Consider the following 26,947-nt stretch of genomic DNA (forward strand, 5'->3'; position numbering starts at 1 on the left):
ACCTAAAGTGCACCTCGTTCTCCATTTCACCTCACATATAATAGTCATTGATTTTACACTGTAAGATGTTTTTCACCATATCAGCATATATTAGAAATACATAAATGGCTTTATTAAGATATATGCACGAAACTAATATGTCTGCTACATGGTTGCACATGTATTTAAAAAAAAAGAGTACAAATGCAAACATATATAGTCCATTATCTAATATATTATGTATTGAACTACAGATTTGAAGTGTAATGCGCCTTTGTTCATTATTTCATAGAAGACAGCAGGGGGCGCTCCATCACAGCGTCAGAAATCACTTTTTTCCTGCTCGTGATAAAGTTCATTCTGACTCTTATCCAACAAAACAACGGACCGAAGTGCAAATATGTGCATCACATTCCCCATGATTGATGTAAACAAGCTCTGAGATATAGTCTTGTGACGCACGCACTGTTACCTAATGTGCCAAGAGACCAAACGTGTACTTTATTTAGTGATTTTGGAAGGTTACAGAGAAAAAAACACATCTACTTCGTTTTATCTACGGGTCAAAGTGTAGCCCAAACTTAAATAAAGGCTGTTTTGCTTTGTGAGTTAAATCAGATAAAACTAATCGGATAAAACAATCGTTTTTTTTAAATGTCCTTCAGGGTGTCGACAACCACCGACCTGTGGATTCAACACACGTAGGAACGAAACCGCACACTATTTAAACTTTCCACGACGCCTTATTAAAAAGCCACAACATATAATTTTTCAGGCGGTCAGTGTAGTATATCCGTCCATCCATCAAGGCTATTTAAAGTAGAGGAAGGCAAATCTTCACTGCCCAGCCCGCACTCCTCAGCCACATTTCAACCAATGGCAGGACGACTGGGACTGTTTTAGCCAATGACAAACTAGTCTGAGTACGCACTCCGTCGGACGACGACGACCATGGACTGGAGTAGTGTCCTTTACGGTGTAACTAACTTTTAGCATTTAGTTTCGATACGGACAAAGACGGTAAGTTTATCGCTACTTTATGGACACATTTACACATTTAGACACTCTAGTTAGCTCCGCGTGACGACTTTTTTTTTTTTCCCCGAGAGAAAACTCGGTTGTGGGGTATCAATACTTCGTTTCGCTCCACGTCTGTAAACTAACCACGTTATCCACGGAGCTCCATTTAAAAGAAAAAAGAAAAAAAGAAAGAAAATAAACTTGAGTTAAATATCGTTTTTCTCGCTTTAATAATGTTGCACTTACCAACATTAAGTCTAGCTGACCCACTTAGGCCCGGCTGCAACGCACGCTAATGAACGTAGAGTCTTACGGGTCCTCCGTCGTTTCGTTTTCTTCTTTTAATGTCGTCTTTTCTTGTAGGTTTCCACATACACTCCTGTTGAATGCTGCATGGATGCCTCGGGTGAATATTCGCCCCTGGTCTCAGATATGTCAACTCTGTTACATGTATTATGAATGAGCCTCGCGTGTCTGCAAACGGCTCCAGACTACTTATTTTTGGGAACGTTACAAGCAGACGCTATTGAAGTTATCCTACAACACTCAAACGTTTCATGACACATTTACTCAGCCCAGACACAATACGACATTACTTTAACCACGAAAGGTTCCTCGTGTTTTGCCCCCCCCTCCTCCTCCGCCAAACTGGGTGATAATTTTCCGTCTTCCCCGTGTTTGCAGGAGTGAGGTGGGGGGAGCTGCTCTGAGCAGAAAATGGGGGAGCTCGAGGGTTCATACCGGGTCCTGCAGACCCCTGGCATACGGCTGGGAGCCCAGTTCAACCCCGGTATCAGCACCTTGGAGCCGGGCCAGAGCCTCGGCGGCAACATGGTCAAGAGCCACGGACGAGGGCTACAAATCCGCGTGCAGGGGCTGGACGACTCCCAGGAGTTCTTTGATGTCGACGTAAGTGTCTCCCGGAGTGTTGCGCACAGTCTCCGTGTATCTTACATGCTCTTTTATTGACACCGTTGATACGGCTGCAATGTGCCGCACAGCAGGCTGCTTCTGACCCGGGCTACCGTGGGGGTGCGTGCGGCTCGGGGTTTGGTGACAGCTGCCACATGGCTTTGGTGCTGAAATCCCTTCCCTCCTTAAGGCTTCTTATTCGGGTAACTTAGTGTAACTCACCAGGGTACTTTTTTTTTTTAGTTTATTGGCTGTCACCTCATCTCAAGTAGTAGTGAAGTACTTTCTGTTCCTACGCATTGGTCAAACAGGGAGGCAAATAATATGGCCATCCAGGACTCGAGCTTGCTTGTTTATCATTTTAATTGAATTTGTTTCAGTCTGTGTGTTCAATAGAAACGAACGGTTCATTTTTTTAATCATCAGCTTGTGTGTTCCTATGTGGATGTTGCTGGAATAGCTTTCCAATAATATTTTCTGTCCTGTTTTTAGTCTCATGTTATTTGGCTTTCTTTTTTTTTTTACTTGAATGGTGATGAAATTGGCAGACAGGACCGTGTCTCCCAACTGTTGGTTTCCTTTGCTCTGCCATCGTCCCTGCAACCACAGAAACAAAATAATTATCTATTTTTTTAAAATAAATATTCATTTTAAAGCAGTACAGTGCAAGGCAAATTACACTGAAATTTAGAAGTAATTGGCTACCATTAACATGGGTTATACTGTTACGAAGCAGGACAGCTGTCATGTTTCCTTTTCATTGTAATTACGTTAGTTTTTTTTAAGGATTGGCTGTTGGTTTGGGCAAACTTTTTAGATCCACACTGTTGAAGTGCTTTCCGATGTTTACTTGCCAATTCGCCGCTGGAGTCATTCAGAAGGCAAATAGGAAGCAATGAGGAAGCTACTCTATCAGAGCAAGTTTCCTGTCTTTTCTCTCTGTGTGTGAGAGAGTGAGAGAGTGAGTGAGTGTGAGTATCGGAGTGGATTCTCCACAATGAATAAACGCCTAAATCAGTGACTGATCTATGGAGAAGTTTTGATTTGCAGTGTAATAAATCTAGACTTATGGGCCACTAATTCTACTAGAATAGGCTGGTTTGTTTAACTTGTGCAACCATTCTGTCCTAAATCCTTGCGTAGCCACAACACTAACTGTTCTGGCAGATGTAGTTTGGGGGCACTGCTGAGACAGACGTTTCATAATCTTATGCACCATATGTTGTCTCAAAGTCTTGCGTTAATAGACTGTGACGGGAACACGTTTTTAATTCGTATGGAAGCGGATCCCTGCCCATCTCAAAGGAAAAGAAACTTTCAAGAAGTTTGTTTTTGTGTGTCAGTTTTAGGAACATATTCAGCCTACCAAACTTGGCCCCCAGAGAGTTCAGAGTATAAGCTCTGGACGTTGGTGTTGATAGGAGGTGGCAGACAGAAGTGCATACCTCCTGCAAAAAGGGGAATGACGGCAATCCTGTTGTCAAGCAGACTGCAGTTTTTCCAGGGACAAGATGGCCTCTGAGAGGCTCTGTTGTCCAGCACCGCTGGCCAACATTGCTTGATGTCGCTGTTCATTCACACAGACGGGGTCGTGGGCTGTTTGGGAGAATGGTATTTCTGTCTATGCACAGAGTGGCTGCAGAGCAATACATCAGCTAACATGACTAGTGTTCAGAACTGCCTGTGTGCTATATATCGTCTATGGGTCCACAATCCCTTTTTAATGAAAAATGCATTGTAATTGTAGTTTTTCCTCCTGCAAAAATAGCTACAAAATTGCAGCGTTGAATGGTTGTGGCCTCCGCTTCCCCTGATGGAGGCGTTTTGATTGCTCAGCTGCCTTGTTCGTTTCCGCCAAGTCTTTATCGTCCGTCATTACCTGCACCCTCTCACTAGATATCATCCTGGCTTTGCCATGCTTTATGCTTTTGCACCTGTAATGTGTAACAGATTTTGATCTTGTGATGGGGGGGTGGGGGACAGACACGTGGTACGATTTTAAATACGTGCGTTCGTGGTGCTGCGGCGGCCAAATCAGATTCGAGCTGCTTTGATCCGTGGCCTCCGTCTGCTGCAGGTACCCAGCATGGTCGTCGTCGTCCAGCAGACATTTGCTCTCGCATGGCTCTCGTCCACAGGGCCCCTCCCCGCTGCCAGCAGCACAGGAGAAAGCTCAGCCTTGTGGTTTGTGGACAGGGCAGGCCGGGCCCAGGCATGGCAAGGGAAACACAGGCTCCTTTTATCCAGCAACAGCCGGCCCCCTTCTTCTTCTTCTTTTGCCGGAGCCCTAACTCACAAATAAAAAGGGCCCAGGGTTTGGACGTGGAGCCACGGCCCGTGTGAAAGTGCGGTACAGTCGGGGGCATCGGTGGGAGGGAATCCGGGGGGGGGGGGGGGGGGTTTAAGGCTTTGCTTTAGTGTTAGCAAACAAGCACATAAGTAGAGGGGTTGACAACCAAGTGGGTTGCTGGTGGGGGGGAGATGGCCTCTGGTGTTAAAAGAGCAGCTCTTCAGAGGGAGCAGTTGTGGCCAGTACAAAGTTTGAGTCAGGGTGGTGGGGGAGGGGACACACACACACACACACACACACACACACACACACACTGAGAGACAGGAGTGTAGCCCTGCTAAAAGTTTGGAATTTCAACCACTGGCCTGCAGCAGAATCTTTTTTTTTTTTTTTTTTTTGGTGAAACTCATGCATGTGCTGTTTTTTTTATCTGTTTGTTCCAAGATGGACTTTTGGTCTGGATGTTGTTGTTGTGTTTTTTGTGTGACATATTTATTTTTGAGCATCCTGCAATAGTTAAAAGATAAAGTCATGTCAGACCAGTAGTGGGGGTTATAAAAGCAGAATTGGGCATCTGTTTTGTGTCAAAAACAATGAGCCACTACAGCTGAGCACTCTGCTCTCATCTCTATGAAGCACTCCCTCTGTCACGCTGTATGCTGAAGGAGCCAAACACTCAAGTGCATAGAAGGACTTGTTTCGTGTGATCTCTCCTGCTGTTATTGTATTTTGCCGTTGGGAGCAGTTGGCTGCCACTCCCACCTGTAATGTCTTACTTTTTACTTTTTTTTTTTTTTTCCTCTGCGTTTTGGAGGCCAAGACTAGTGTTAAAAGTATCTTGGTTACACAGGTGACATGAGCTGAAGGCACGCTTAAAAAAAGAATACAAAAAATAAACCACCTGATCCCGATTTACCACAGTATCGCATGCATCTGCCAAAACAAACGCTCTTGCTCAGGTGTGTCCTGAAAAGATATGGCAAACCTTTTAAAATGAAAGTCTTCTAGTTGAGAAAAGCATCAAAGGACCGGTTGATCTGAGAGACGTCTCCTCGCAGACTTGTGACAAAGGCCACCGGTGTGCAGGGCTTTTTAAAATGCGTGTTCTGACAATGTGCGTCCCGCTGTGCCGAATGCAAGTCCCAACACCCCCCCCCGCCGTCAGTAGGAGGTCCTGCCCGAGCTCCACTGCCGTTCACCGGTTGGCTGGGGGAGTATGAACCACGCTCAGAACCTGTCATGCGAGCTACACCCAGGCCTTTGATTCCAAATCGGGCTGGGTGACGTCTGGGTCACCTGCGCTTTTGTGCGTTTTTCCCTCTTCGTTCTATGTGCATAGCTGCTTTCAAACCCTGCAGTGTATATGCACTCCCCCCCCCTTCTCTTCACCACACACACACACACACACACACACACACACACACACACACACACACACACACACACACACACACACACACACACACACACACACACACACACACACAGGGGGAGATTTTTCCTCCCAGAGAAACATCTGTTAGTGATAATCCCTGCTGCTCTCAGAGCTTGATTGGGTGACCCACTGACCGGCCTTAACGTTGGAGCTCAGAGATGAGACGGAGATCTCAAGTTTGGTGTGAACAAACTCACAGATGCGCTCGAACTGACAAACGCCAGATGGACTGTTGGGTAGCAGCCCACAGGATTTCACAGCAGGCTGGTTTTAGATAAATCGTGGTTGAAGACTGGGTCGGTGAATGTCGACCACATTTTTAGATATATATATTTTTTGTGAATAATCCAATTGAATTTGTTTTTATTCGTGCTTTCAGACGATTGAGAAATGATCATTAGTCATGATCGTTGTGATCATTAAACCAGAGCGATTCACAATTTACTCACTTTTCTCTAATGCAACATGTGGGGCTGCTACTCACAATTATTTTTATTATCAATTAATCACTGGTTTTAATTGAACTATAATATGTGTGTGTGTGTGTGTGTGTGTGTGTGTATATAGATAGATAGATAGATAGATAGATAGATAGATAGATAGATAGATAGATAGATAGATAGATATGTGTATATGTATGTATGAAAGCAGCAAATCAACAGCCGACTCTCTGCACAGATCGTATGAATTCATAAATTCAATCTTCATTACTGCTCTGGAATGCAGAAATGCCGAGCATATTTGGAGGCCGGTATAACAACTGTGTGCCAGCAGTGTACACAGCAACCACACAGATAAGCCGACGTGGTCAGCGGTGAGGGGAAGTGGAAATCATCTGTGAATGTCTGCGGTGTGAGGAGATACTGTGCAGAAACTCCTCTGGAGATAATAACCAGGTAGATGATTCAAACTTCCTGTTTGTTCATGCAGGAGGATGTGAGGGTGATTTATTTTTTTATGTTTGTGTTACAGTAGCGTACCTTGTTCCCTTTTTTTCTTTTCTTTTTTTTGCCAGCTGTCATCCATTGCTCTCAGGTTTTGGAAGATAAAGGATTTTACTCTTCGCCCCTCAAGAAGACGGAATAGTGCTGTGAATGCAGTTTCACATTCCTGCAGAGGGTTAATGAGTAACACAAAGGAGGGGCGTCCCAGAGCACACCAGTCCACACAGAGTAGTTTTGCTCATGGCTGCTACCCTGAGGGGGAAAACATCTGTTTATATTGTGATCTCCCTTTTGTTCAGGGTTTCTTGTCAAACCAATCGCTCTTTTTAAATTGTTTTTATAGCTTGTTAAAAGAAAATTGAAGGACAAAGAGGTGGATACATTTGAATTCCACGTCCAAGTCGATTGGACGCATTATGCCGGTTTAACGTGCTGTAAATCTGCTGAGGTGAACGTTAAAAGGGAAAGTATGGATTATTGGATGGAGACATCTTAATCCAGAGGAAAGATTACATTCTGGACCCCGAGTCTGAAATAAAGTTTATCTGTCTAAAACCACTTTGGACGTTTGACCCCGTCTGCTCAGAGCTCGGTGCATGACGACACCGACTCTTTTGTTGAGTCGGCATTCACACAACTCCCCTGAACCAGTGAAAACTGAGGCGGAGTCCCCTTTTTAAAAAGTTCCTCACTTTTGGCCGCTGATGCGTTTGCTGATGCTGTCCGGATTGGACGTCTGGCCCGCACTCAGACAAAGTATTTTAACACACGTTTTGGTTGAGATCGAGCTGTAATCAGACACTGTAAATGCACAGAAGAGGGCTGTTTTACAACAGATTCCTACTTTTTATGGACGTCGTGCCAGAAGGTTTCACCTGCAATTTCTTTTCTTTTTTTTCTTTTTTTTTTTTTTTGTGAATGCAGAACACAGGATTGTATCAAAGCAACGAAAAGACTTCACTACAGTAAATCTCCCGCGGCTCTTTGAGTGGTTATCTTCTACTTCAGCCAATGCAAAGCAGTTCTTTTTAAAAAAAAAATTATACGGCTTTTAAAAATACTATTTTACATTACAACCAGATGTTTCAGGCTATAATTCCCCCCCCCCCTCAAAAAAGTCACAGGCCAGGATTCCAAAACCTCAAGTGCAGTGTGTTGTTAGTACGTAGTAATTAGCTCGTCGTTTAGTGAAAACAAACCCCAGAGCGTACCAGAGGGTGAACTTGGGCAGATTTTGCGGCGCTCCGTTTTGGGACAGATAACCTTTTTTTTTTTTATTTTTTTTTTTTTAATTTGATTGTACAGTGGGACGCGTTTTAAGCCTTTGACTTGCTCATCCAGAAACTATTTGAACTGACAGATGGAACATAAGCAGCCATAAAGCACACATGAAGTGGATCATTTACAGATGCCAAATATCTTCTGCACCACACAGACGAGCACCTCCTCACCTCAGCCCAAGCAAAAAACACAAATGCAGTTTTTCATATTGATGTCTGTTAATCACCGATGCTGTTGATCCTCTGTGTTGTTCTTTGTGGTGAAAACTTGCTCTGTTTATTGAGGTTGTAAGATGTCTCATCGGTGGGCTTTTAAGACCTTTGTGTTGGCTCGGCTTTAAAAATAATAATGATTTCCCCTTTTCTCTGTTTTCTTTCAGCCGAAAGCTGTTGGACAGTTTCTCCTCTGTGAAGTCTTCTTGAGAGGCAACCTCATAGAGAGGGATTACTTTGGCCTGGAGTTTCAGAACATGCAGATGAACTGGGTACGTACCAGCCGCCGCGTCTTTGGTTCGAAAACACCGACCGTCCAGGAAACCCACATGTCAGTCTGGTATTGACCGGCAAAGGTCAAAGGTTACAGCTCGTCGGCAACAACGTCTTCAGTCATCTCTCAGTTGCTCTTCTTGTAGCTTTCCACAGCGGTGCAAAAGGGTGATGTAGTAGTGTTTTTACTGGACTCGCACAGTATATAATCTAGGGATATTTTTAACTCGTCTGGCACGAGCACCCTATACACAAATGTCAGACTTTCCAGTGTTTTATTCCCCCAGAAACATAAGTGGAATTCAAGACCACCGGATTCCTTTTTTTTTTTTTTTTGTAGAGTAACAGAGAAGAGATATTGAACACACTGTATGTCTTCTTCAAGGAGAGTGGAGCCGCTGTTGACCCACTGGCTCTTTAGCTCATATATTCAGCAGCAAAAAAATAAAAGGCGCTTCTACGCGCCAAGAGTCGAGCGCTACGCAACTACAAATAGAAGAGACTAAGTGCCTCTAACCAAAAAAGGGAAATGACAGTTGAGGAAGTTCAATTATGTCTTACATTTGTTTTTCTTCAATTGTTCCTCTGCGACATGTAAGAGTAGAGTTAGTCCTGAAGAAGGACTCAAAGAAGCGCTGTTGCAGGAATGAGTCCTTTTTAAAAACCAGGAACCAGGAAACAAGTCTGCGTTTTTGTACTTCCGGTTCCCTCGCTAGCTTTTTACTTCTGCCGATTTGCATTTGCGCTTCAAACATTCGTGAAGATTATTTTGCGTTTGCCACAGAGCTTGTTTTACCACAATGATACAAAATCCAATGTAAAAAAAACCCAAAACATTTGCTTTTTGTGGGGGGAACCAGTGCGATACTAACTTCCGGGTTTGGCCTAGAAAAGCGCGTCATCCCCGGACCACTCTGTTACGCAACATGTCTGTCTGCATCGAGCGCATTCCTCTCTCAATCAGGCCCAGATGGAGCAGGGCAGGCAGGCCTCTACAGCGAGGCAGCAAAGACAGTTTCTATACACACACACACACACACACACACACACACACACACACACACACACACACACACACACACACACACACATCATTCTATCAGCTAGATGCTGACATAATCTACAATCACTATGTCATTAACGGTTTGGCCGGTACCATCCGTTACATCTCGTAGAAGACATTTCTCATAATATGGCGAAGTTGATTACTATTTCTTTCTCTTCAGGTTTGGCTGGAACCCACGAAACCCATTGTGAGACAAGTCAGGAGTAAGTGAGCTCCAACATTAGCTCAAATCCCGCCTAATGAAAGTGTATCTGTGCGCTGACCATCTAGTCTCGTGTTGTGTTTTTTTTTTTTTTGCAGGACCGGCAAATGCGCTTTTCAGACTGTCGGTGAAATTCTTTCCTCCAGACCCCGGTCAGCTGCAGGAGGAGTACACGAGGTCAGTGACTGTAATTTCCTTCTGGATATTGCCTTTATCTCGTGCCTGTGTCGAGGGGCTTTAGAAAATACAGTGATTTTTCTTTTTTCTTTTCAGAAGCTCACGATTATGGTGTTCAGAGCATTATCGTATTTATCCTCCCGAAAATGTTAATGAAATTCCTTGAATGCTTTGCTGCAGCCGGTGTTGTGTCAATGCATGTGTTTATTTGAGGAGGTATTTTGTGCTTTGAGATATTATTTGAGATATTATTTTACTGAATGGACGCTAAGCTTTTTCTTTTTTTTTTTTTTTATAGGTACTTATTTTCGCTGCAGATGAAAAGAGATCTGATGGAGTCCAGGTTGATCTGCACTGAAAATACCGGAGCCCTGCTGGCCTCTCACCTCGTCCAGTGTACGTTTTTATTTCACTGTTACATTAGACTTAGTTTTAGCTAGGTGTAAAACTAAAGTCTAATCATTGGTATTGACATAAAACTAATGTGCCCACGCTCAAAAATAAAAGCCAACGGCGCCTCGCTCCATGTCTACGTTTACGTGACGCGCTCAGAAACGCTGACGTGTCGCTCTCCCACAAACCACAGCGGAGATCGGCGACTACGACGACGCAGCGGACCGGGACTTCCTGAAGACGACCAAGCTGTTGCCGTACCAAGAGAAGGTGCAGGAGAGGATCATGGAGCTCCACCGCAGGCACCTGTAAGTCGCTCCCCTCCCATCTCTCCTACGTCTTCTCCTAACCACTTTCTCTTTGACCTCGATTTGGAAAATGTCACGAGGTTCGAGGTGAGACGCGAAGGAGGATTCATGAGGACTTTTGCTAAGAGAACCATGACTGAACTTGTGCTGGGCGACTTTATTTCTAACACATAGGAAATGAGCACCGTGACAAACCCGACGATTCCTGTGCACAAAAAAAAAAAAAAAATCGCACCTCCTAAGAAGGATGTTTTCTATTAATCAACAGAGCTCAGTTATACAGCGCCGTCAGACGTTGCTGACCGCCGAATGGTGCATCACTTTAAATGTTGCATCACTTTAAATGTTGCATCACTTTAAATGTTGCTGCCGAAGGGCATTGTGGGTATTATGTACTTTTACGTTCCTAAAGGATGCTCTGGTGTACCCTATGCTAAAGGAGATAAGAAAGGAATTAGTGAAGCACCTTTTCCTTTTTAGAGAATTCGACCAGCTGTCATCATGGCTGCCGATACTTCAGGGTCCTTTCACTCAGTTTGTAACCTTCATTAGTAAAAAAAAAAAAAAAAAAAAAAAAAAAAAAATTCAGTCTGGAAGTAAACCAGTTTGAATGAAACCAAAGAGTTATCAGTCTTTCCTGAACCTCAGTGACAAAGTGAACCCCCTTCCAGCTGCTTCAGCAGCTGTGTTAATGCCTCTAAGTAGCACACATTTATTTCTGCACATTGTCTCACACAGAATAGACCAGCTGAGTGCCAGCCTATTGTTGGGGACGCTTCTGCTCAACTCTCGTGTGTACAGTCCATCATATATATATATATATATATATATATATATATATATATATATATATATATATATATATATATATATATATATATATATATATATATATATTTGTTTTTTCATGGTTTTCTTTTTAGTCTCCAACAGATGAGACTTAAAAATGAAAGTCAAAAGTTGAAATGGAAAGTGCTGTACCATGATTATACGTTTTCTGTCTCTTAAGAGTAACAAGAGTAAATGTGATTCGTCAGGACTGTTGCTGTTTGACCACACTGCACCATAACATCGTGGCTTTGTTCCCTGACATCGCAGTGGAAGAAATAAATAATAACAAAAAAACCATCCTTGGAGCACACCAGAACACAAGGTGTCCCACAAATGAATGCTGCTTTGTTTCCTGAACATTTCCAGCTAAATGTTGAATAAAACCCCAAATTTTGAGTCACAACCGCACAGTGCCGCTCGCGACTGTTTTTAAACCATAATTCCGATCCCACAGGGTTTATCACAGGATAAACAATGTTTTGCAATGTGTAAACGGCGGCACGTTGTCTCTTTTTTTAAATGTGGCTTCACAACACAAACTGCGATGAGGTAACTGAGCTGAGAAAACCCCGATCCTGCTAAACAACCGTAATGAGAGGGTTTGCTTCATCTCAAAGAGAGTCCAGAGTCTCACAAAACCCGCTCGCTGCACTTTTCCCACCGCCAGCCTCCTCGTTAGCTCAGCGCTACCCTATGGCCAATAGGGGCTCCTTTCAGCCCAGCGTATAAAGACCTTTGGCTAATCTCTTCCCTGGAAGCACAAGCGGCGAGTTCCCTCGACCTAATCCCCTGCTCTATTAGCCATAAGGCCAGTGGGGCAGGGGAGGGCCCTAAGGAGATTTCCAGTGCTTAGCAGATGAACAAAATTAGAATGTGGTGATGATTGGATGGATAGGTCTCCCTAGCACGCTGTTTGGTTGTAATCCCATGGTTTTAAATAAATCCTGGAAGTTGTAAGGGGTTTAAGGACACACTGCGCTGCAAACGAGTCGCGATGCAACAACTGTTTGAAATCAAAAAGACCGATCGCTGCACGAGGCTCGGAAACTGCTAAAGCCTCGCTGATTGTGCTCATTAACCTCTTTGGTCTGAGAAAGCGTGTAGTTTCACTGAACCTTTGGCATCGTGTGGAGAATCAAACAAAATCTTTCAGTATTGATGGCGTCTTCAACAAAATGCATCATCTAAATGTGCTCCTGGAAAATACGGGGCTCAGACAAATGATTGATTTAACGAATTATGAGCTGTTATTATGACAATTTTGTCCGCTCCAGGGGCCAGACTCCAGCTGAATCCGATTTCCAAATCCTGGAAATTGCCCGTAAACTGGAGATGTACGGCGTCCGCTTCCACCCAGCGGCCGACCGGGAAGGCTCCAAGATCAACCTGGCCGTCGCTCACATGGGCCTTCAGGTTTTCCAGGTGACCGCCGCTCTCACGCCGGCTGTGTTTCGTGGTCGTGACCCTCGGGGCCCCAACAATGTCGCTAAAGGTTATTTCTTTCCTCTTGACATTTCTCCCAGGGCAACACCAAAATAAACACCTTCAATTGGTCCAAGATTCGCAAACTGAGCTTCAAGAGAAAGAGGTTCCTGATCAAGCTCTACCCAGAGGTTCACGTACGTATCGGTGTCTCGATTCAGAAAATGTCAACGTCGGGCGTTACTTTATCCGTAGGTCTCCACCGTAAAGGGGACCAATATACGGTGTGGTTTAATTGTCTTTCTCTGTGTTTTCAGGGGCCCCATCAGGACACACTGGAGTTCCTGATGGCCAGTCGAGACCAGTGTAAAATCTTCTGGAAGATCTGCGTGGAGTACCACTCGTTTTTCCGCATGTTCGACCAACCCCTGCCCAAATCCAAAGCCATCCTCTTCACCAGAGGCTCTTCCTTCAGATACAGGTACCGCATACGGACAGCAGGTAAAGGCACGTGTCCCGTAAGGTGTCAGTGTTTCCTTTTTAATTCAGAACTCTCTCTTGTCAGTGGGCGGACCCAGAAGCAACTCGTGGACTACGTCAGGGAAAACGGCGCGAAGAGAACTCCATACCAGAGGCGAGTGTTTTTCTTCACGCTGTTTATCGGAAAAAGGCGTGCTTTCTTCCCGTGTATTGACTGAGAAATGTTTTCCACGCTGCGTTCGTATCAATAATTCTGTGATTGAATTGTTTGTCGCTCAGGAGGAACAGTAAAGTCCGAATGTCTGCTCGCTCCCTCACCACAGATGTGCCAAAACAGGTCAGTGGTGCTACAAATGGAGCAAAAACTTGAATGAGTAAACTAATACAATTCTCCTTTATTAATTTCTCCTCTCTTTTCTTTCTTTCCTCTCCCCCATTCTGTTTTTTCCTTGTGTGCAGAGCTTGTCGTTCAACGACAGTCTCGGGGCCCCAGGCTCCCCCTCCTCCGCCACCGTGTCCTTCCACCCGGCGCACATCTCCAGCGTCCTCCCGCGAGCAGAGCTCCAACCTCAGCCACGGCCTTTGCCCACACCGAGCCGGTCTCCAGCGCCTCCCCAGCAGCAGCAGCAGCAGCAGCAGCAGCTTCAGTCCCCTCTGCAGGCCACCAGACCCCCGAGCCCTCCGAAGGAAGAACCTGTCAAGGCCGCGTCCCCGTCTCACTACGCTTTTCAAGGTGCCCCTAGAAATCAGGCAGCAGGACACTGCAGCCCCTTGTTTGTGTGTGTAGAGGGTGGCACTTCCCAATTGCAGCCCTCCAAAAATGGCAATGAGGATAACGAGCGCGGCCGGCGAAGGGGAGCGGGGTGCTCGGTGGGAGGGGGCGGGGGGAAGAGGAAGGGGGTCCTTACGCCCGAGGCGTTCGAAGCGAAGCTTTTGCGCGCCACACAGAACCACGCGCTCTCCGTGTCCAACTCGCCGCTGCACGTCACCGAGGAGTTCATAGATGACGATCCCACCGAGATCTCCTTCTACGGCGGCGGGGCCGAGGCCTACTCTTTCGGTCTCGAGGAAGATCGGTTCGATTACGCGGAGGAGTCCTACCCCAGCGGAAACGCGCTGTCCAGCGTGGGCATTGAGGACCTGTTTGAGAACAGACACCTTTTCCCCGACAACTTCGACGGCCACTCCGAGACCAGCTCGTTGGTCAATAGTCGCTCCGAGTGCAGCCACCTGGACAACCTGGGGCTCATCTCGGCGGGCGAGTCCATGTCGGCGAGCTACGGAGGCGGCGACTCGTCCTCGCTCTGCCTGCCGGGCTCCGACTTCCAGTCGGAGGCCAGCTCCATGGTCAACTTCCCGGCGTACTCGGTGCGGTCGGAGAGCAGCTCCGCCGCGCAGTTCGGTGACCTGGTGGAGCAGTTCGAGCAGCTCAGCTACCCGCCCACGGCCACCGAGGGCTCCGGGAACGGCAGCTCGGACACGGACTCCGACTGGGGCTCCGACAGCGTCCTCCCCCCCGAGCAGAAACTGTTTCAGAGTAATCTGCTGTTGGGGAGCGGCGGGATAGAGGGTTTCCTCCGTCAGTACCACAACCTGCAGGCCCTGGCACTCACAGACCCGTCCGGATCCCCTCATATTAAAATGTAGAACCCCGTGTCGTTCCAGCACTTAATGATGAGCAACTTTAAGCACTCGTTGATAATACGGTCTCGGCAACATTTAATAATCGTAACGCAGGTGACAAAGACGGTTGCACCACGTGAACGTGTCCGGCTGTCTTTGTCTTTATACGTGTGATTTCCGTCCGTCCGCTGTGGTCACGCTTTCATTTTTAGCTCTCAGTGCTGATGAGTGGCGGGAAACACCAACTGTTCCATATGTTGGTTTACAGCGGCACTTATTGCTTTCAAGTAGCCCTGCCACGGTCAGTTTGTAGTTTATAATGGTCTTCTTTGTCTCATCTGCAACCTTCCGCCCGTTCAGAGCAGATGTCGATCGTGCATTTAGGGTGAATCCCTCGAGCATTCCAGGATGCAAAACATTTTGCATTTCAGGAAATGCAAAAACATTTTTGTGCTTTTACTTTGGAAGCTTTGTATCTTTTTTTTTTAATACACATTTCAAGTCTTTTTTTTTTTTTAAACACTAAAGTACACATGAGCGTAGGAATGTCTTATTAGTTGCCTCCCATTTGCTAAAAACATAGTAATTTAGCAGAAAAATATTCTGCATCCACCTTAATGGTTTCAATTTAATGAAACGGATACAGCGGAAAATCCTTAATGTGTCTCTAATCTCAGGGTAAATATAACAACATAGTCGTCCGGGTTCAGTGATCCTCACTTGTGCGCCTCACTGACACCTGCTGGCTGCAGTAGTCACCAGCACTCTTCACATCACACCAGTCCACAGCGTGAGATGTAGTGGGTGTCCTGGAGGCCCACTATGTGTGAAGGATAGAAATAGATAGACACCCACTCACGTCTTGGCTTCATGCTGAGCTTAGGTAAAGAATGTAAGCAGTGTACTAGTGAGCCAGTAAACTACACTGTTGACACCACTTTCTGCTGAATGAATGTATCCCCTCACATATGTCAGGCTTTGTGCTTCTGTAGCAGTTAGTTAACCATGCATTATAGTGTCTGATACTTCCTACTTACTAAAGCTGAGAAGGTCTTAACAACATTGGAAATCAAGGAAACCCTTTGGGTAAAGTAGGAAAAGGTGATTTCACGACTAGATGTTGATGTTTGTCTCTTTTCTGTCACTTCAGCATCTTTTGGCTTCAGCTGTCTTCAGGGTCCCAACGAGGTGGTTTTCTGTGTATTGGAAGGAATCGCGGCAGGTCTTTTTGCACAATCGCGATTCATTTCTCATTGCTTTTATATCAGCCGGTATTATTATTATTATTATTTTTTTTCATGTTCAAGTATTGGCATAGGAGCAGTCGTTAGCTGTCACACGGTACGTCGCTAACACACTAGCATGCACAGAGCTTCTTTTTTTTTTTTTAGGCCTCAAAGACACGCGTGTGTCGTCCGGTCTCGACAAGTCCGTCTTAAAGTCAGCGCTAACGGCTAATACTGTGTTGATGTCTAACTAATCGGTAGTATTTTGTACCTTCACTGATGTCATTTCCTCCTCAAGAAAGTCTTGACTTGCAAAGTGCAATTATTATTTTTTTTTGTCTGAGCCCACTTGAATCTGTCCGAAGACAGACTCCACTTGGCTTTTGCAGGAGTTTGCTATTTTCTATACATGTTAGTCTCTTTGTGTGTCTCGCACCGCCGTGCCTTTTTAGCACTTCCTTTCTGTTTCTTCACCCAACATGCCTTTCACGCGTATCTCAGGTGTGCGTTCCGGTTTACTCTCCATTTAGCGTCGGGATGTTTCTGGTGAACATCCGTGTGGGGAAAGGGGCAGTTCTGCTCATTTAGGCAATCGTTAAAATACTCAGCAGTTCTCATTGTCATTTTGAAGGATGGCGAGCAGCCGCTGTCGCTTCACATGCCATCACTAAACTGTGAGAGCGGGTGGAGTTGGTCGTTCTGATCGAGGGTTTTGTCCTGGTGGCCTTTCTTTCTTTCGCTTTAGTTCTTTTTCTGCCATGTGCTTCTCCCCACATCTCGACTAAAGATCCAACCAATGACCACAACCGGCTACGCTTAACTGCACTTAGGTACCAAGTAATCAACACGTAACCCTGAAACATGTATATTGACTTATTATAAACAACCTGTACTTCATGTGTGTATGTTTTTAAGAATAAAGTCATCACCTTTGGGTACCATGAATGTCAGACTTAAAATTCTTTTTTATTTATTTTTTCAGACGCAGACCGACATTTAAAAAGCACACAAACTTTTAACAGAAACCCCAGTAGTGTTAGACGTTCAGATCACGACGGAAGAAGTTTATCTTGCCCTCGTCTTCTGAGCCCAAAATCTGAAAACGGCTTTGTTGATATGTATATAAGATTTTTTTTGGGGAGTTTATACTAAGACACTAGACTGGAGATATTGTGTAAAGGTGTGCTGTTTCAGCCTCATCATTTTCTGAATAATTAAAAAAAACTGAATGAAACTCCCCAGGATCAACTTTAAAAGTCTTTGTTTTTCCAGCTGCAGCGGCTTCTGTCGACTCCTCACTTTAGTCAGTTTTGTTTTTTTTCATCCTCCTATTAATACGGAACACTCTTCACTTGTTACGTTTGGGGGGGAAAAAAAGTGCAACAAGTAAACACACGCCGCCTTTTTAAATTTGAGGCAACACACTTGTGTGTGCTGTCGGGGGTTGGGGCGCACTCATACACAAAGATTCCTCAACTTAATTCCAGCTCTGTGTGTGTGTGTGTGTGTGTGTGTGTGTGTGTGTGTGTGTGTGTGTGTGTGTGTGTGTGTGTGTGTGTGTGTGTGTGTGTGTGTGTGTGTGTGTGTGTGTGTGTGTGTGTGTGTGTGTGTGTGTGTTTGGACAGGCTTTGTGCCAAGTCATTCCACAGCAAACCCTCGTCGTCCCGCTGCAGAGTCCGACCTTCCTTCTCTTCCCGTCTCGTGTCGTTCCCTGTCAGATAAACCATAAATGACCGTTTGCCCTCCAGACAAGCCACATTCCTGATAAGTCTTTGCGTGAGCAATTATTTCCGGGTCGAGTAGTGTTTTTTTTCCTTTTAGGCCTTCCCCCACGCCTTTTTTTTTTTTCTTTTTTTTTTCTCTCTCTCTCTCTTTCTCCCTCTCTCCCTCTCTCTCTATTAGAAGTGGAAGAACAGCTGTGGTGACCTGTGTAGCCCAGAGTTTCATCCGCTGGTCTTGTCTCCTGACTTGAGGCAGAACAAAAGCGGGAGTTCTGTTGAGACGGAGCTCGTATAAGTTGGCTATGAATCATTTTGTTGTTGAGGGCTCTGAAAACAATGGCGGGCGAGTGGGGAATGTGGGAACCATTACTTGATTCGGTCTGCTCCGCCGTCTCCCCTTTTGCGTGTGATGAGGCGTTCGGCTTGTTTTTGTTCAAATGTGCAACACTCGGGCGGCGTTTTTTTTCTTTCGGAGAGGAAAGCAGGTTGGGTGAAGATGAAGTTATGGATTTGACTTAAACCTATTTCTAAAGCTCACGTTTTACTTCCCCAACTTCCTCGCACTTTAGTTTATCAAAGGATATTTATTATTTAAATGATTTCAAATCTAATTGTATTCCATGTCTTCGCCCTCTTGCCACAGATTCAGCCGTGGACAGCCCCCAGGCCTCCCCCTTCAGCTCCAAGGGTCCCCTCTGCCTGTCCCCCTCCTTCCAGATGTCCACCCTCAGCTTGCCGGGCCAGAACCCGTCGCCCCTGCAGAGCCCCATCCTGAGCGAGGTGGGCAGCAATGCCAGGCTAGAGGAGGAGGAGGAGGGCAGGAGGAAGGTACACCGCTCACATGCCACTCTCCCCACCCCCCCTTTTTTTTTAAGAGTAGAAATGGTTTATGATGGGAGGGGATTTGTCAGTATGAAGGTGTTTGTATTTTGTCATCTGGGTCGGATGTTGTCCATCGCTCAGTTTTGAAACTCTTCTCCCTCAGCGATATCCCACCGATAAGGCCTACTTCATCGCCAAAGAGATTCTGACCACGGAGCGGACGTACCTGAAAGACCTCGAGGTCATCACTGTGGTCAGTGTTTGCTGTTTTCATTTGGAATTACCGAGGCCAGGTAGAAGTGATGTGGTTATTTCAAAAGAAATGTAGAAGCCCTACAGCTCTCCTAAATATCTTTAAATTAAATGTTGTTTTCCCATTAAATCTTCATGAACCACTGAATAACGGTCAGAGACCAGAACACATGATAAGAATTTGCTCTATGTGGCCCACAGGCTCTCCAACAGATGGAAGATTTTGTGTAATGAGTCTTTTGAAAAAAAAAAAACATCCAACAAAACTCTCTCGATAAATCGAAACGTGAAGCTTTACATTGTAACTCTCTTTAATTCTTCTTCCGGCAAACTTCGGTTGCTTTGCCTTTTCTGTTGGATATAAAGTGAGTTTGTTTTTTGTTTGTCGGAGATCCCTGTAGAGCTTTGTAGTGGTTAAAAACCAAAAAAGAAATACCCGACTCATAAACCTCATTTTCATACATGACACGTGAATAATCGGTTGTCCCTCTCCTGCTCCCCAGTGGTTCCGCAGCGCTGTGATCAAAGAAAACGCCATGCCCGAAGGCCTGATGACCCTCCTCTTCTCCAACATCGACCCCATCTACGAGTTCCACCGGGGCTTCCTCAAGGAGCTGGACCAGAGGCTGGCTCTCTGGTAGGTGCTCCCTCCAACTGTGTCTCTGTGTGATGACACGTGTGTCCGATGACATGCTAATAAAGACAAAAACATTCCGCAGGGAGGGACGCTCCAACGCTCACGTCAAGGGGGACTACCAGAGGATCGGCGACGTGATGCTGAAGAACATGTGCGCTCTGAAGGTGAGAACGCTTCTCTGTCTGTCTGTCTGTCTGTCTGTCTGTCTGTCTGTCTGTCTGTCTGTCCCCTCGCTCCTCTCACGTCGGAGTGACGAGCAGGAACGTCCCGTGCCTCACGCCGCACATGTGTTTTTTGTTTTTTTTTGTCGCCGCCCGCAGGAGTTCACCGGCTTCCTGCGGAAACACAACGAGGTGTTGACGGAGCTGGAGAAGGCCAGCAAGAGGCTGAAGAAGCTGGAGACGGTCTACAAGGAGTTCGAGCTGCAGAAGGTGTGCTACCTGCCCCTCAACACGTTCCTGCTCAAGCCCATCCAGCGCCTCATGCACTACAAGCTCATCCTGGAGAGACTGTGCAAGCATTATTCTCCCGCCCACCGCGATCACGACGACTGCAAGGGTGAGCGCTCCATCGCTTTTCCAGGCGTTTGGTATTAATAACATGACTTTTGAATCACTTCTTTTCTTCAATGAGGCTTTTATTCATAACGTATAACAGCCTCATTTAGTTTAAGATGGTGGTAGTTGATGGAGACAAAACATTTGCATCACAACGTTCACACACGGAATTCAGCTCTAAGTCCTTTATATTAAATCATAAGGAAAAGATTGCAAATAAAAAGTAAAAAATATCTCACTGGTTTAATAACGCTGGGATCTGACTACATGATATCTCTTTGTTTTTGAGAGAGTCAATGTGTCCAGTCGGGTGATCACAGAATAATAAGTTCTTGGCATGACTTGGCCCAATATACATGACAGACTGTGCACTCTTTAAAGCCATGAAGGAGGTCCAACATGTCGATTAGTTATGCCTCGTTTTTTTTCACTGCATGATACGGCTCTTCTCGACTAGACACCAACAGGAAGTGTTTACATGCGTTATCGTGGTTTTATGATTGAATCGCTCCATCTTTTTCTCATGCATACTTTGTGTGGCGACTCAGGCTCCTCCTTGAATCGATAGAAGTAATACTGGGTTTTACCTCAAATTCCCATTCTTAGAGATACAAATATTTTCAACTTTTTAATACAAAATATCTACAAACTGTTCTCTTTGCTCTGTTGGAATGGTCAGAAGACTTTTTTTTTTTTTTTTGTTCCCTTGCAGAGGCTCTGAAGGAAGTGGCCGAGATCGCCACCCAGCTCCAGAGCAGCCTCATCCGGCTGGAGAACTTCCAGAAGCTGACGGAGCTGCAGAGAGACCTGATCGGCATCGAGAACCTGACGGGGCCAGGCAGGGTGGGTGCAGTGACGGGGAGCGGAGGGTAGAGGGTGCTGGGGAAGCCGTCTGATGAACCTTTTTTTTTTTTCTTTTTTCTTTTTTTTTGTTAATAGGAGTTCATACGAGAGGGGTGTCTGTACAAGCTCACCAAGAAAGGACTGCAGCAAAGGATGTTTTTCCTGGTTGGTGCAAAACTACTGCTTACTTCTACTGTAATTTCCACACATCAATGCACCTCAAACATGACCCTAAATGTTTCTTCTCAGTTCTCAGACATGCTCCTCTACACGAGCAAAGGCGTCACGGCGACCAATCAGTTCAAAGTGCACGGCCAGCTGCCCCTTCACGGCATGATCGTGAGTGTTTACGCCCTCTTCTAACGTTTGCCCCCCCCCCCTTCTGTTAACCGTTATCCCACCACAGCTCTAGTAGAGGAATAGTAAACCCTGATGTTGGTATGACGTGATCAGTGTGTCGAGAAGGGAAGGGCCCCCGGGTGTCCTAACTCTGCATGTCTCTGCTTTCACTCCTGGCTGCAGCTCATAGTGCTGGATACACCGGTAAGTCCTCTGAGCCCTACCCTTCTTCTCCCGCGCTTGTGTAGACGGGTCGCCAAAAGATTGCTCAAGATGCAAAAAGTCTTGTCGGTGCGTGCAATAGTTGTACATCGAGCCCCAATCGAGCCGTGGGGACGTCTCAAATGATAACGCGCAAAGCAAGGACGTAAGAGATGTTCCCTTTTTTGCCACAACTGATGGGTGTGTTTTGGACTTAAAGGTGGGAACTGATAGGAAGGTAAACCCACGTTTATCAGCCAGGAAGTTCCCGGGACTACTTCTGCGTTTCCATAGCAAGTCTAAAGACCTGCGGAGATTAGGCAAATTAGCCTGCATGACGTGGGACGAGGGCTGCTGCTGCTGCTGGTGGTGGTGGTGGTGGTCCCAGGTCAGCGTACACGCCTGTTTCATCTAAAAACTGCCAAGACGTTTACTGCAGCATAGTATTTACTGATGCACCTTGTAATGGATGAAATGAGGGAAATGAAAGGAACGCCGTCAAACAGCACAGTGATTCTCACTCGCGCGATCTCTATTATTCTCTCCCTAACTTGACTTTGATGTAATCAAACGGAGAGAAACGCTCTCCCCTCGTCCTGAATCCACTCTAGAGATTCTTCTTTGTTTGATGATTGAATTCTCTGCTGTGTGTTTGAATCAACGACGGTCGACCCTGTAGACCACACCCGGAAAGTTCCTGTGTTTTCAAAGAAGTGAAAAGCTTAACGTAGACCCTGGTCTCTGCTGTCGAAAGAGTTCCTCAAAATGTCCCTAGTACCTGGGGTCCAAAAGGGGGTTTGTATGAACTCCTCACGCTTTACCTCCACACAGACGCATGTTAATGCTCCGGTAGAGGCCCTTTCGGAGGTCTGTTTGTGACTCCAGTCAGACTCCCCGCCTGTGTTTTCCCCCTTTTTATCCCCAAGCTCAAGTCATTCATTGTTAACAAATGTGTTTTTGGGATGGAATGCTTCCTGCGTCGGGCTGACGTTGTCTGGGTTTCTCTTTTGTTCCTAGCTTGAGGAGAGTGAAAACGAGTGGTCGGTCCCTCACTGCTTCACCATCTACTCTGCTCAGAGGACCGTTGTCGTGGCTGCCAGGTGAGAAACGAGAACGTTTTTTTTTTTTTTTTTTTTATTGGACTGTCGTGTTCCTTTTTTAGATAAATAGTATACAGAGAATCTTTTATAATGAATATCGTATTTTACATCACATTTCCTATGCTGTAACATGCACACAACGTGTCCGTCTGTGATTCCAGCTCTAAAGTGGAGATGGGGAAGTGGATCGAGGATCTGAACTTGGCCATTGACCTGGCCAAGAAGTCCCAAGAGAAGTCCACCATCTTCCTCGATGCAGGACTCGGCGATCACTCCAACCGTAAGAGCTTCTATTCCCTCAGTGTTACCTGAAGATGTACACGGACTGCCGCACTGATTTGAGTGGAGACTTCTTTTTTATTTATTTTTTATTTCCTCAAGTGAATAAGAAACAGTTTTTTTCCTTGGGATACAGAACGCATTCAAATGTACAGTTAATCCCTTCCAAACAACTTCCTGTCCCGCCTCCTCCTTCCCCCTTCTTCCCCCCCCCCCCCCCCCCCCAGGATCGTCCGACGAGGTCTCTCTGGAGCAGGAGTCGGAGGACGACATGAACTCGTCGCGCACGTCGCTGGACAAGCAGACGCACCACCGCGCCAACACCACCATGCACGTGTGCTGGCACCGCAACACCAGCGTGTCTATGTCCGATCACAGCCAGGCTGTGGAGGTACTCCTCCTCCGCCCACGTTTAAAACACACACACACACACACACACACACACACACACACACACACACACACACACACACACACACACACACACACACACACACACACACACACACGCGCGCGCACCCGTTTACACATCGGCGAAAAAACACAGACGACGAGTAGCTCGACTCGCGTGCACGTGACATTCATCACCGCTGCAGCGGCAGATTTGAGGAAAGCGGCTGCCGTCGTCTCTGCGTTTCACCTTCTCTTTCTAACATTTTCATTTCCTCTCTTTTTTTCCCCCTCCTGGTGTCTGTTAATATCCTGCAACTCATCTGTTCGACTGTCCCGGAAAGCTCTTTGCAATCGAGAGGGTATTAATAATGTGCACGCAACAAATTATTTCTCCTCCACCTTCTTACTCCACAGACCTCGAGGACTTTTCTTCCCCTTTTCTTCCTCTCTAAGCTAACATGCTAACCCTGTTCTCTGCACTCTTTTCTCCCCCCTTTTTTTTTTTTTTGTCTCCTCGCCCTCTCAGTCTACGGCTCTCCGGCTATCTCACCAGAGCTTCCTCCTCGCTACCTCCTCGGTCAGGGCCAACGACCAAACACCATCACACACGTTTGCTGGTACCGCAACCAGAACCTCTCTCTCACTGATTACCTGCGCATGAACCAGGTACCGGGGCCACGAGGTTTCTCCCTGGAGTCTCAGTAGAAATCAGAGCCCAGTGAAAACGGCTACTTATGTTTGTTTGATTGCATGTTGAAAATCCATTGAGAAACAAACATTTTTGACTGATTTTTATTGAGGTTTCACACTGGTTTGTTTATTGATGCAACACATTTCTACAAGATCACAAACCAGATTGCAGCACTCATCATCCATCTCAAACTTTACCTACACAACAAAACAAATCAAGTTAAATAGAAAAACACACAAACACAAGGCAGCCACAGCTCTCAGGTTTAAGACACAAAAAAGAAAAACTATGACAAAAAGCAACTAGAAACGGTTACAAGAGGAGTAAAATGTTATAGAATAGAGAACAATTGAAGGAAGTCTTCCTCACAGAATGCTCACAGCCATAGAAAGTAAAGCAAGTCTTTTTTTTTTAACCTGGTAGTTTTTAGCAACATCTCGGCTTCCCAAGATCCCAGCAATTACTTTGGTTAATCCAATTTTACTATAACTAACCAATGGCCAGAGCTGTAATTTTCCTTTAATCGCATGGAAATGAGGAAATGAATGTTTCTGCCCAATAGCGACTCATCTCCACATTATTACATCCACAAAGCTTCTATTGGCAAAAAGAAGTGAGCATTTTAAAGTTGGAGCACACCTCCACACTGTAACAGCCCTGGTAAATATTTCCTATGTAATCAGTGTCACAGCCAAGCGCTCCCACACAGCCACAAATGACAAAACACCAGTTACAATCACCCGTCTAACCATTTTTAATATTTTCTGCCTAGAACCAGCTGTCGGGTTACCTCCTGAGGAAGTTCAAGAACAGCAACGGCTGGCAGAAACTCTGGGTGGTCTTCACCAACTTCTGCTTGTTCTTCTACAAGACTCACCAGGTCAGCAGACTCACAACCCTGACAGATGAATTCATTTGCCGCTAGAGTGGCGAGCCATTCGGTCTGTATTCAGAAAGCGTTTCCCCCGTCTCTCGATTGCAGGACGACTTCCCGCTGGCCAGCCTGCCGCTGCTCGGCTACACGGTCAGCACCCCCGAAGAGTCGGACGGCATCCACAAGGAGTACGTCTTCAAGCTGCAGTTCAAGTCCCACGTTTACTTTTTCCGGGCGGAGAGCGAGTACACCTTCGAAAGGTAAGCGACTCGTTGCGGCGCACGCCACGAGGGGTCGGCCCTCACAGCCGCAGTAACTTGTTTTAAAAAAAAAAAAAACAACCCTGTGTGTTTGTCTCCACAGATGGATTGAGGTGATCAAGAGCGCGGCCAGCACCACGGGCCGGATGAGCCTGCTCATACCCAAAGGAGGTCCCGTGGAGATGAACGGAAACTGAATCGGACGCCGCCTGCACCCAGAGGCTGGGCCTCCCCGGGGCATCAGAGAGACCATCAAGTCTTTTTTTTTTTTTTTTTGTCGTTTTCACGCGGAGCAAAGAAAAAGAAAGACAATAGCAGACTGAAAGACACAGCCAGTTAAAAGAGTATTTAACATTTCTCAGCCTAAGGATTTAATTCTAACGGTTTGTAAAATGCTAACGTTCGTGTCACTATACAGGACATAATGAAAGGGAGACATTTTGATCTGTTCTTTTCTTGTTTTCTTTTTTTTTTTTTCTTTGCATGTGTAGCGCTCAGTTGGGCCGTTCACATAGACTGATTGGAAATACTGTTATATGGGACCAACTCCAACACAAAGGGGTCTTCTACTCTTTAGCATGCGATGGCTGAAGCTTTGTTGGGACACAGATGATACACAGTATGTGAGGAAAAAAATGAAGGTGCACGATAGTATGTGCTCTCTGCATTAAAGGTGTGTGTGTGTGTGTGTGTGTGAGCGCACGTTTGTGTGTGTGTGTTTGTGTGTGTGCACGAGAGAGAGACGAAGGCGAGCAGAAAGTTCACGGGATGTTGAAGCAAGTTTAAAGTCGTCTGGAGATGCATGGGAAGTTTTGAGAAAATTTGACACGCACACGATTTTGGTTGCAAAAGTTTGGCAGCATTTGTGAGATTTTTTTGTTTTCAAGAATAAAGCTGTATGAAGTATTAGTACGAGCAGCGTTCCCGTTAATGGGAGGCTTCACATGTTTCAAAGGGAGCTGCTCTAACCTGTAGTTGGGCAGCGTTGCGGCCAGTTCGGTGCTACATTTCTCTCTTTAATATCAAATGTAATCAAATGTATCCTGTTTTTATTCTTCGGCATAGGGATAACATGAGGAAATATTGTGCAGTGGTGACTCTGGTGTGCAAAAGTCACAGGTTTTCCCCTCTGAAGGCGAACCAGAAGAACACATTTTGAAGTAATTGTACCCGGTGATGATGTCCGGCTCATGGGAGACACCAACGACTCGTATTGTCGGTTATTTGGTGCGCTACATGCACATGTGATATTAATCGGTATGTTTTTTTGTATGAAGACTGGAATCTTTAACCCCCCCCCCCCCCCCCACCACCACCACCACCACTGTGTGTGTGTGTGTGTGTGTGTGTGTGCGTGTGAGAGAGACTGACTGTTGCACAGGTTAACAAACGGTATATGTTACTCCTATTTATTGTTTAGCGTCAACATCAGGGCCGTTGCTCCCGCATGCCGCGCCCCCCCCCCCCCCCCCCCCCATGTAGTCTTCATGTTATTCCATTGAAAAGATCCTAACGAATAAAAAGATCGTTGAAATCACTCTCTGTGGCTTTGTGCTGATGATCATCAGTCGTGTGTTGGATATTTATCAGGGAACATCTGGCTGGTAGATACCTACCAAATGTCCAGTGGTGGACTTTTATATTTGCTGTAAGTTTCTTATAGAGGCTGCAGTTGCTACATTATGTTCAGATCATTTTTAAAAAGGGACAACCTGCATTTAATTATGAATAAAAAAAATCAAACATTATTTGCAAAGCAACTCTAGTACAGGTTAGTGCTATTCAAAGTGAACAGATGATAATATGAATGTAAACGGTGAAACAATTTTGGGCCTAATGCACATGGGCAAGAAAATGTATTATTAAAATAAAATGAAAAATACACAGAAGATAAGGAGAAATAA

General features: G+C 45.7%; 1 protein-coding gene across 3 annotated transcripts; it reads left to right on the plus strand.

The window, feature by feature from the left end:
• Window positions 1–909: 909 nt before the first annotated feature.
• On the plus strand, window positions 910–26,580 carry farp2 (FERM, RhoGEF and pleckstrin domain protein 2). 3 transcript variants are annotated; one of them, XM_068707882.1, is made up of 27 exons: window positions 910–999; window positions 1,684–1,908; window positions 8,241–8,345; window positions 9,573–9,615; window positions 9,713–9,791; window positions 10,090–10,187; window positions 10,378–10,492; window positions 12,598–12,745; window positions 12,847–12,942; window positions 13,063–13,226; window positions 13,311–13,379; window positions 13,505–13,562; window positions 13,685–13,958; window positions 18,439–18,623; window positions 18,781–18,870; window positions 19,373–19,506; window positions 19,589–19,670; window positions 19,827–20,064; window positions 20,776–20,906; window positions 21,003–21,071; window positions 21,156–21,245; window positions 22,464–22,546; window positions 22,708–22,826; window positions 23,053–23,216; window positions 24,682–24,789; window positions 24,892–25,043; window positions 25,147–26,580. In XM_068707882.1, exons 2-27 carry the CDS (start codon window positions 1,717–1,719, stop codon window positions 25,238–25,240), a joined length of 3,180 nt encoding a protein of 1,059 aa, XP_068563983.1. In that variant the 5' UTR covers window positions 910–999; window positions 1,684–1,716; the 3' UTR covers window positions 25,241–26,580. The 3 variants fall into 3 exon arrangements, with proteins under 3 accessions (XP_068563983.1, XP_068563981.1, XP_068563982.1); XM_068707880.1 differs by having other exon boundaries at window positions 21,003–21,245; XM_068707881.1 differs by lacking the exon at window positions 23,053–23,216 and adding an exon at window positions 23,745–23,884 and having other exon boundaries at window positions 21,003–21,245.
• The last annotated feature ends 367 nt before the right edge of the window (window positions 26,581–26,947 follow it).

This window comes from Cebidichthys violaceus, unplaced genomic scaffold (genome assembly GCF_023349555.1).
Source record: "Cebidichthys violaceus isolate CVI_PGR_0920_01 unplaced genomic scaffold, fCebVio1.0.p SCAF_13, whole genome shotgun sequence".
NCBI classification, from domain to species: domain Eukaryota; kingdom Metazoa; phylum Chordata; class Actinopteri; order Perciformes; family Stichaeidae; genus Cebidichthys; species Cebidichthys violaceus.

What these genes read in the sequence shown, in the direction of transcription:
- farp2 (XM_068707880.1), top strand. Translation starts at nt 1,717, where the DNA reads ATGGGGGAGCTCGAGGGTTCATACCGGGTCCTGCAGACCCCTGGCATA. An exon ending in GAGCTCCACCGCAGGCACCT is followed by an intron (nt 10,493 to 12,597) that starts GTAAGTCGCTCC and finishes TGTCCGCTCCAG; the next exon opens with GGGCCAGACTCCAGCTGAAT. An exon ending in AGAACATGTGCGCTCTGAAG is followed by an intron (nt 19,671 to 19,826) that starts GTGAGAACGCTT and finishes CGCCGCCCGCAG; the next exon opens with GAGTTCACCGGCTTCCTGCG.